The sequence below is a fragment of the Carya illinoinensis genome, chromosome 5, assembly GCF_018687715.1.
Source record: "Carya illinoinensis cultivar Pawnee chromosome 5, C.illinoinensisPawnee_v1, whole genome shotgun sequence".
Lineage (NCBI taxonomy): Eukaryota > Viridiplantae > Streptophyta > Magnoliopsida > Fagales > Juglandaceae > Carya > Carya illinoinensis.
The window spans coordinates 44502336-44513621 of record NC_056756.1 but is presented as its reverse complement, the minus strand read 5'-3'; the positions used below and the strand labels follow the sequence as shown (position 1 = coordinate 44513621).

Below are 11286 nucleotides of genomic sequence, written 5' to 3'. Positions count from 1 at the left end.
CTTGGGCCAAGTCTTTTAAATACATAGTTGATCGAGTGTTGCATAGAGTTGGCAATTGGAAGCATAAGTTTCTCTCACAAGCAGGTAATGAAGTTCTTTTGAAGGCTGTTATTCTGGCAATTCTAACTTATGCTATGAGCATTTTGTTGGTGCCCAAGACTTTGTGTTTGCATCTTAATAGAATAATACAAAGATTTTTTTGGGGACATAAGCAAATTGACTCTTAGATTCAATGGATGAGTTGGGAGAATGTGGGTATTTCCAAAAAATTGGCTGGTATGGGCTTTCATGATTTGGAGTGTTTTAATAAAGAACTTTTAACAAAACAATTATGTAGATTATTTTATAACCCTAAATCCATTTCTGCTTTAATTTTAAAGGCAAAGTATTTCCCCCATGGAGATGTGAAGTTTGCTGCTGTACATAGTGTGATTTCTTACTTATGGCGAAGTTTCTTGACAGCTAAGAATCTTTTTATTGATGGCTTGATTTGGAGGGTTGGGAATGGGAAAATTATTGGAATCTAGAAGGACAAATGGTTAACAAAGAAATCTACCTTCATGGTCCAATCTCCTATTATGAATCTAGATGGTAATGCCATAGTTGATATTTTAATTAATCCTCATACTAAGGAGTGAAATTCTAGGTTAGTCAGGGAAACTTTCTCGGTTGATGAAGTTGAATTGATTTTGAGTTTACCTCTAAGCCCTCTAATGTAAGCAAATAAACAAATATGGTACATTACTTCCTTTGGTTGTTTTAATGTTATGAGTGCCTATCATTTGGAGAAGGAAAGATCTGTCAAATACTTGTGTGGCCCTTTTGAGGTTAAGACCAATGGAGATTTTTGGATGAAAATCTAGCCTGCCATGTTCCTAACAGTGTTAAAAATTTCATGTGGCGAGCTTGCAATAATCTATTACCAATAGGTAGTAATCTTTCTAAACGCAAAGTTTTGGATGATCTTAATTGCCCTGTCTGTCATTCGACCGCTGAGACTACTGAACATATTTTATGGGAGTGTCTTCTGCAAAGGATGTGGAAATTTCTATTCTGCTTTACAAAAATCATCTTTGTAGAATCGTACTTTTCTAGACAGTTCCTTAAAGGTTTGAGGCTTTGCAAATCATTAAACATTTCAAATGTGATAATAGAGATTGATTTGATAGTGGTTATTTCTTGGTGGAATAGAGGGTGTTGTGGTGCTTGGTACCTAGAGGATTTTTGGGAAGAACTTGTTGGTTTGACTCATATTATAAATTGCCGTTTTCAACGTGTTTTCCGAGAAGGTAACAAGGTGGTTGATTGGTTAGCCAAGGAAGGTGCCTTAGGCGTAGAATTGGTTTACTCTAATAATTGTAACATGCCTTGGATTCTTAGAGGTTTACTCCGTTTGGACTTCTTTGGACTTCCCTCTTTAAGGTGTTAGTAGTCTTTTTTGTTTTTTTGTGTTTTTGTTTATCTTGTTTCGGTTCATAGGCTTGTTTAGTTGTTTATGTGGTTTTGGTCTTGTTAAGTTTTTCTCCCATGGGCCTTGATTGTTGTTACGATATTCCCCCGCCATAAGTGAGGGCTCTATTAATAAATTTGGGAGGAGTCACTATTGGACATGTGACTTTCCGCTCCTTAAAAAAAAAAGTACTTTGCTAGACATAAGTAGGCATATTTTACAGCGTTATCAGATGAGGATAGAGATTTATGTTGATTATTGCACACACTATCTGGTTTAGAAGAAATTATTTGATTTTTAGGCATTCCTTTCAACATCCAGTGCATCTAATTGATCACGCTAAGTGGTGTTTAGTTGATTATTGGGAAATTCAATAGAGTCCAGTTGTTCCTAGAATGCACCAGCAGCCAATACATCCAAGATGGCAGGTTCCAAGTAGGGGATTTATCAAGGCAAATTGGGATATATTAGTATCTCGAGATCATGGAAAGATCGGTGTTTGTATTGTTCTAAGAGATGATAAAGGTAAGGTTAGAGCTTCAGACAACTTCCTAAACTTGGTTGTTTATTTCCTAAAAATGCTGAAGCTTGGGCCGGGGCATTTGGAGCTATGTGTTTTTGTTTGGAGTTGGGATTTATAAGGTGATATTTGAAGGAGATGCAAAGCAAATTGTAGATGCTATGATGAGAGTGGATGAAGATTTTAGCAGATGTAGTCTTATCATTTCAGACATCAAAATGATGCTGTCATTCTTTCGGGAATGGTCTTTTATTCATGTTAAGCGATCGATTTGCTAACCAGGCAGTTGATAATCTGCGAAAGGAACTCTTCTTTTATCTGATGATGTGGTATTTATGGAGGATGTACCTATGGATATTCATCCTTCTGTACTTGCTGATATTTCTTCTTAAGTAATGAAATGTGCTATGTTTGATAAAAAAAAAAAAAAAAAAAAAAAAAAAAAAACAGTTGCGACCCCTAGAAATAAATGTATTAGTACATATAATAACTAGTATTGAGTAGTGAATATATACATACATGTGTGATACTAATATAGTATTGAACATAAGTTATAGATTTCTATATAATTAGGATATGCTAATGATGTCGGAGTTCAGAGTCGGTCTGAAAAATCTTCAGCCAGCTCCAACTCCGATTTCTAAATATGAAAACTGAAAAGTACAAGTCCAACTCTGAAAGTGAGTTGGACCCACAATAATTGTATTTTTGCACGCCCATGCACCTACAATGAAAGAAGGCACCCTTGAGGTTGTCAAATGTGGTGGGCAGACACGAATGACGGGGTTATTGACCACCAAAACCAACAATTTCCCATAAATTTCCACAAAGAATAATTTAGCCACTGCAATGAAAGCAGACACCCTTCGAGCAGACTCTGTTGTAAGTCTTCTATGATAAAAACCGTGTCGTTGAATTTTTCATCAAATGATGACAAAACACTAGTGCTAAAACTTGTTTGTAGACGTAACATTCCTAGAAAAAACAATGGAGTTCTGGTCCCCCTTGGATTTAACTAAAAAAAAAAAAATAGTCTTTTTTATAGTGTGATGTTATTTTTATAAATTATTTTATAATAATACCAATCAATTTAAAATATAGTTGTGATATATTATGAGAAAAGTATAGTGTGTTTATAATATTTCTTTAGAACTTGTTACATGCGTTTTAAAATTTTTTATTTTTAAATATTACTTAAATATAAAATATTTTTTAATTATAAAATTTTTAAGTATTATTTAAACACAAATTAATATAATTTTTATAAATCTTAAAAGAAAAATATTATTTTAAATAAATTTATAAATTTATAAGATTTTAATTGATTTTTTTTTTAATTCTAAAAATATTTTAACTCAAACTATTTCATTATTTTTTATAAAATTTTGATACCGTCCAAACATAACCTTAATTAAATAATTAAATATGAAAACTGAAAAGTACAAGTCCAATTCTAAAAGTGAGTTGGACCCACAATAATTGGATTTTTGCACGCCCATGCACCTACAATGAAAGCAGGCACCCTTGAGGTGGCCAAATGTGGTGGGCAGACATGACGGGGTTATTGACCACCAAAACCAACAATTTCCCATAAATTTCCACAAAGAATAATTTAGCCACCGCAATGAAAGCAGACACCCTTCAAGCAGACTCTGTCGTAAGTGTTCTATGATAAAAAGAATATCTAGATATTATCTACACGCTAAAATGATACATTAATGTCGTGTCTTTGAATTTTTCATCAAATGATGACAAAACACTAGTACTAAAACTTGTTTGTAGACGTAACATTCCTAGAAAAAACAATGGAGTTCTGGTCCCCCTTGGATTTAACTAAAAAAAAAAAAAATAGTCTTTTTTATAGTGTGATGTTATTTTTATAAATTATTTTATAATAATACCTATCATTTTCAAATATAGTTGTGATATATTATGAGAAAAGTATAGTGTGTTTATAATATTTCTTTAGAACTTGTTACATGCGTTTTAAAATTTTTTATTTTTAAATATTACTTAAATATAAAATATTTTTTAATTATAAAATTTTTAAGTATTATTTAAACATAAATTAATATAATTTTTATAAATCTTAAAAGAAAAATATTATTTTAAAAAATTTATAAATTTATAAGATTTTGATTGAATTTTTTTTTTAAATCTAAAAATATTTTAACTCAAACTATTTCATTACTTTTTATAAAATTTTGATACCGTCCAAACATGCCCTTAATTAAAACAGATCTCATGTTTTAGTAAAATATTGTGAGTTGAGTTGAGATGTGATGAAAGTTTAAGTGAGTTGAGTTGAATTGAAATGAGATAAAATTAAAATTGAAAATGGAATAAAATATTATTATAATATAATTTTTTAAAATAATTTTTTATTTTAAGATTTGAAAAGGTTTAATTATTTATTATATTTTGTTTGAAAATTTTAAAAAATTGTAATGATAGGGCCAATTTGGATAGTAAGCTGAGTTGAGCTCTTTATGAATAGTAGTAAGTTGAGATAGTTATTAACTTATTTACTATAACTAATAATACACTAGTACTAATATTATAACTAATAACTATATGTAATAAATTAATAATAGTAATATTATATGTAATATACTAGTTTTACTATATCTTTTCAAACTTCACATATTGATTAATACTCTATGTAATACTATATTAAATAATAGTAATACTCTTATTATTAATACTCTATATAGTTATAGTGATTCAATAATAACATATTACATATTAAGTTAACTATACTAATACTATTATAAATTTATACCTATATGATATATTATAATTTATACTATAACTTTTCTAATATATTAATATATATATTAGTACTATATATTATAGCTAATAGTTATACATTAAAGAATATAATAATACATTGATACTAGATATATATAGTTATAGACTTATAATGATATAGTTATTATGAATTTATGATTATTATAACTATATAATTGTATTAGTATTAGACTATATAATTGTATTAGTGTTAGACTATATAATTGTATTAGTATTAGACTATCAGTATTTTAGTATAGTTATATTATATTAGTAATATTAGTTATGTATATATATATTTAATAAAATATATTCATATAGTGTACTGTTATATATTTTTTTTAAATATTTTTAGAAAATAAAAAAATATACTAATACGTAAAAAATTATTTTCAATTAAGTTAAAAAATTAAAAAAAAAATTAAATTGATCAACGATCAGTTAGAGTTAGAGCGATAACATTGAGACGTAATGATAGTTTTCTTTCTTTTTTTTGAGTCTGATCTTCCCTTATATATATATATATATATATATATATATAGTTTCCGTATTCAATAAAAACATTGGCATCTGCGCATTTAAATCTAACTTCAAGAAAAATGCAAAAGAAAAAGTAAGACAGAGACATTTTGTTGAACGGGACGAAGAAACAATAATTAATGATTTTTATTTTTATTTTACAATGACGCAAGCACTTACGTCGATTATACAATTATGATCACGCTCGATTATACAATTTTGTTACAATCCTTGTCAACTCACTTTATCTCATCATTACATATTTTTAAAATTTTTATATACTTTTTTAAATTTTTATATAAAATATAATAAAAAATTTAACTTTTTTAAATCCCAACACACTCATAATATTTAAAAATAATATTCTAATAATATTTTATTCAACACAACTCAACTCAACACCTTTCATATGCGGTCATTAGAATCCACATTTTGTAAACCATTAAATATCTATATGACAAAGGTCAACCAAAAACCCCATGATTTGGAGAGACAGAGTGCGGTGTCGGAGATCTACACCTGACCAAAAAGTATTTTTAGTAAATGCCACAATTTTTATTGTCGATTGTAATATTTAAGCCACCGTCTTGTAGGTGTAGATAGTCTTCTGCCAGATCTTCAAATAGAAGAGTTCGGTGAATTTTTCGATAAAATGAAATAGATCCCGTAATTTCAAAGCTCCCTACAGGGGGAGACGTACAAAGCCAGCATTCCCTTGGCAGACGTACTAATTAAAGCGATCGAATTGGCTTCCACTTGCACTAAAAAGATTGTGAATCCCCATTAAATCTTGTGTATTTTAGCTGAATAAAGTTTGAGTTTTGTTACATACAAGCACAGTCGCGCACTAATCTGTGTATCAATATTGATTTATTCATACTTAAAATTTAAATTAACACTATTTTTAATAAAATCTACTTTTTAACCAATCACATCACATTAATACACAATTATACTTGCAACTATATTTTTCCATAAAATTTTCCTTTCCACGCACGCAGATGATAGCAACCATACAACCAACTTTTTTTTCGGGGTGGCTCTTAAAAGGTCCTTTACGTGGCAAAGCAATATATAGCAACCAACCCTTTTAGCCTAGTCCCTTGTCTACATGAACAATAAATCTTTGAAATCTACTCGAGTGGGCCTTTAATACCGTCATAGAGATGATAGCCACCCAAGGCTGTATATATAAAAGCATATATTTCAATTATATGTTCCACAGCTTAACCCATTTATTCCAAAAATCAAAGCTTTACTAATGGCCTACTCAATGTGTCTTAACGTTCTTGATTCAGTCCGATGTTGCAATCCCGCTGGCCGCTGCATTGCACCCATCTACGAAATCTGTCTCACATGTAACAAAAGGCAATTGCGATGTTACTCGTCCATTCCAAAGCATGGCCCTTGAAGAAAACTCAAGTGACTCCACTATTGTTCGACGATCAGGAAATTACCATCCTACCATTTGGCATGATGATTACATTCAGTCATTAAAAAGTGAATATGTGGTAAATCTTGCTATTTCTATTATTATTTAGTTTTGATCTCGATAGTCCTTGCATTATCAGTGCCTGACTAATCAATGAAACTTGGATTGGCAGGGGGAGTCATATACTAGAAAACTTGATAACTTGAAGGAAGAAGTGACAAAGATGTTTCACAAAATGGTGGATCCTCTAAAGAAGGTCGAGATGATTGATATCTTGCAAAGACTTGGAGTATCTTACCACTTTGAAGATGAAATACAGAGGATGTTGGACAAAATACACAGTACTCATTACGAAGGTGGTGTTTGCAAGGAGCAAAGTTTATATGCCACAGCTCTCGAATTTAGGTTACTAAGAGAAAAGAGATATAATGTACCTCAAGGTAAACAACATGCTAGTAATTAATGCTTGACAAAAATAAATAGAAACATCATTTACAACGAGTGAGCTTTGTTTACTACAGAGACTTTCAAGAGTTTTACCAATGAAAATGGGAACTTCAAAGAATGTCTTTGTGATGATCCCAAGGGAATGCTGGCTTTGTACGAAGCCTCATTCCTCTTGATAGAAGGCGAAAGCATCTTAGAGGAAGCAAGAGATTTTGCAAGCAAACATCTTAAAGACTATGTGGAGAAAAGCGAAGATCAAAATCTTTGTGCGATGGTGAACCATGCCTTGGAGCTTCCATTATATTGGAGGATGATAAGGTTGGAAGTAAGGTGGTTCATTGATGTATATAGAAGAAGAGAAGATATGAACCCAATCTTGCTCCAGCTGGCTGAATTGGATTTCAACGTGGTACAAGCAGTTCACCAAGAAGATCTAAAAGAAGCTTCAAGGTAAAATAGATGTTAACACTCGTGATCTTGTAATTCAACCTTAAGACAGAAAAGCTATGCTGAGATATATTGGATATAAATATATATATATATATATATATATATATATATATATATATATATATATGCCATTAGAAAGGTAAGAAATTTCGTTACTAATTCTAAAAATTGATATTGTTTCTTTGGCTCATACAAAGGTGGTGGAGGAGCACTGGCCTTGGAGAGTTGAGTTTTGTGAGGGATAGGGTGATGGAGAATTTCCTATGGACAATTGGAGCATCATTTCAACCTCAGTTTGGATATTTCAGGAAAATGTCAACAAGGCTCTATGCACTAATAACAACAATAGATGATGTGTATGATGTATATGGTACTTTGGATGAACTTGAGCTCTTCACGGATGTTGTTGAGAGGTTTGTATTAATTAAAATAGTACCTCTCTAATATTGCTTCATCAATAGCTTATCATTAATGCAAATACTTATGTAATCTTTGTGTTGTAGATGGGATGTCAATGCAATGGAACAACTTCCTTACTATATGCAACTGTGTTTCCTTACCCTCTACAACTCGATTAATGAAATGGCTTTTGACGCCCTCAAGGAACATGGTCTCAACACCATCCAGTACCTTAAAAAGGGGGTATGGGCTTCACTTCTATATATATTCAGCATTATATACCCTAGCATTTGTTTTATATTACAACTCTTCTACTTCATTGATCCACCATAAATGTTTCAGTGGGCAGATTTATGTAGATCTTATCTATTGGAAGCGAAGTGGTACTACAACCGTTATACACCAAGCCTTCAAGAATACTTTGAAAATGCATGGATTACAATATCAGAACCACTTATACTGCTGCATTCTTATATTTTTGTCACAAATCCCATAAAAAAGGAAGCCTTGGATTTATTGAAAGACTATCCCAATATAACACGTTGGCAAGCGATAATTGTCCGACTTGCGGATGATCTCGGAACATCTAAGGTTTGCAAACCACTATATCTCAAGTCTTTCATCAACAAATTTTTAGACTTCGACACATGAACATAGAATAACATGTTTACAATATTTATATTTTGGAGCTCAGGAAGAGTTAGAGAGAGGTGATAATCCCAAATCAATTCAATGTTACATGAATGATACTGGTGCCAGTGAAGAAGATGCTCGTGAGTTTATAAGGAATTTGATTAGTGCAACATGGAAGAGGTTTAATGAAGAACTCGCTGCAAGTTCTCCTTTCTCTGAAACATTAATTCATATTGGAATGAACTTTGCAAGGATGTCTCAATGCATCTACCAGCATGGAGATGGGCACGGTATTGAAAATCGCGAAACTAAGGACCGAGTCTTAGCATTGTTGATTCATCCCATCCCTCTACCTAAAGATTGATGAATGATTGATATATCCACACATGTGATTGAAGCTTCAACTTCAAAATTACATATAGATATTTCTTTTCTTTGTTCCTTTTTCTTTCTTTCTTTTTTTTTTTTTTTTTGGAGAGTACTTGATGTGTCAAATGCATGGTAACTCCAGCCATACTTCACAATTAGTCATCACTAGCCCGTTACCAAAATAAGTGATGTAAAAGCCAAACCAAACCTAGCTAATTGGTTTGCTTAAACATAAATAAGACTGCTCTATACTACAAATATATTGCATGCTACGCTTTTTAGTTGACTTTGCTACGTAAGATGCTGAAATGAATTGATTACTCGACCGTTTTTAAATTTTATGATCAAAATAAATCGTGCAAGGCCAGATAGCCCAATGCGTTTACGAAGCGGAGATGGTGGGAAATGCTTATTTTGATAAAGAAATTAGTTCACAAGATGTCATAAAAATAAAGAATTAAAACAGTTGAATTTTTGAAATATAATCTACGATATCTAAATTTATATTTATATTTTTTTTTCTATACTATTATCATTTCTGTGTATGCAAATCATGGGAAAATTAAACTTTCACCCACATACTATCGCCCGCTTTTCTTTTCCACTATAGCTAGACTTCTTAAAAGTTCCAATTTAAGTAATAAACTACTTTTGTGTATATTTTTTTATAATCAGCACTTAATATTTAATCTTTCAAATGTATGAAAAATTGGCCACGTGCTACTGTAATCTTAATGATGAGATGTTGACCTTGGACATAATAAATTGAAATGAGAACTACTTTAGTCGCAAGTAAGTTTATAAAAATAAATTCACAGACTGATTGATTTAACATATATATATATATATATATATATGATATAAATCCATATTAGTTTGTAGGTTTACTTTCATGAAATCTCATTGTGGGTGTAGTAGTATTTCTCAATTGAAATATTGTGACACCCCCAAACCTTCCCTTGGGAGGCAACCGAAACTTGAAGTGTCGAGACATATAATACAAGGTTACATATCCATGTTCATGACAGTTAATATGCCTTAAATTATTAAGTGACATCAATAATTTTTATAAAATATATATTATTTTTTACAAATAATCATTTCATAAAATTAGATAAACGTACTTTGCACGTTGCTCCCATCTAGTATTATAATAAGTGTCTATCCTATATGAACAATAATTTTCTTGTTTTTGTTATGTAGTTGCATTTTTACCCTTGAGTTGCTTTTATTTTTAAATTAATAAAAAACTCTGCTTTTACTTTTACATTTTTACCCCTTGACCTTCTAATACAACAAGTATTAATTGCTAATTAAAAGTTTTTGTCCCTTCTTTGTTCTCTAGCTCTGAAGCTTTGCGTCGTCAGGTATGATTTGTTATTTTCCTTATTCTCAGTTAAATTTTTTTGATTGCTTATTACATAATCTGTTTACATAACCTCCTAGGAATGTATGAAAAAGGCCAAACAACAGGGACAATCAAAATTAATCTTCGATTTGTATCTCCGTCAATGGGTTACATCAGAAGCTGCTAACTGCTAACATATACAATATCTGGAAAAAAAACAAAAAAAGTAAGATCTAAACAAATTGTATATCTGCTAACATATACAATAACAGGAAAATAAATCCCAACAGATTGAATAAAGACTTTCAACTCAATAAATAAATGAAATCAAAAAAATCAAAAGATGTAGTACATGTATAGATCTTAACATATTTTTTAAAGTCAGAACGAAACTCATAGTGACAAAAAAGATCAATAGAGATCGGAAAGAAGTTAACTTTTCAAAACTTATGAATTACACATACGTTCAGATCACATCCAAACAAATATGATCCATACCGAGTATGAAAAATAGTACAAGAAAATACATTTGCAAACAAGTAAAGGGAAAAAATTATTACACAAACAGAAATAATAATAAAATAACTTATTTTAGATGTACAAAAAACAGTTCCTCCATATCTGAGAAATAAACTTTCAGATTTGTAAAGTTTTGTAAGGATCTTTTAGATCTCGGTGATGCTAAATACAAGAGACGAGAGAAGAGATTATAACTTCAACTTTCTAGATTAATAGTCAATTCTTTAATCAATTTACACCCCACTTCCAAATCTTTTATAAAACCCCAAAATATGCCGAAGAAAAAGAAAAATATCTCACATTAGTCGTATATGTTGAAGCGGTCCGTGAGTTTGGGTGTGGCTAGAACTCTCTGGTTCGGTAAATGGCAGTGCATGGCGATTCTAAGTGGTGATTCATCATGAATGCTA

The 11286-nt window shown here is 30.8% G+C and overlaps 1 protein-coding gene across 1 annotated transcript; it reads left to right on the top strand.

The window, feature by feature from the left end:
- The first annotated feature begins 6378 nt into the window (after positions 1 to 6378).
- On the top strand, positions 6379 to 9291 carry LOC122310836 (myrcene synthase, chloroplastic-like). The gene is made up of 7 exons (XM_043125024.1): positions 6379 to 6790; positions 6884 to 7151; positions 7233 to 7608; positions 7806 to 8021; positions 8112 to 8250; positions 8350 to 8598; positions 8702 to 9291. The coding sequence occupies exons 1-7, from the start codon at positions 6680 to 6682 to the stop codon at positions 9002 to 9004; spliced, it is 1662 nt and encodes a 553-aa protein (XP_042980958.1). The 5' UTR covers positions 6379 to 6679; the 3' UTR covers positions 9005 to 9291.
- Positions 9292 to 11286: the final 1995 nt, after the last annotated feature.

Bases quoted from the DNA above. Each gene is read 5' to 3' on its own strand.
- LOC122310836 (XM_043125024.1), top strand. From the start codon at position 6,680: ATGGCCCTTGAAGAAAACTCAAGTGACTCCACTATTGTTCGACGATCA. The intron at 7,609-7,805 runs GTAAAATAGATG...GCTCATACAAAG, and splicing joins GATCTAAAAGAAGCTTCAAG to GTGGTGGAGGAGCACTGGCC. The intron at 8,251-8,349 runs GTATGGGCTTCA...TAAATGTTTCAG, and splicing joins TCCAGTACCTTAAAAAGGGG to TGGGCAGATTTATGTAGATC.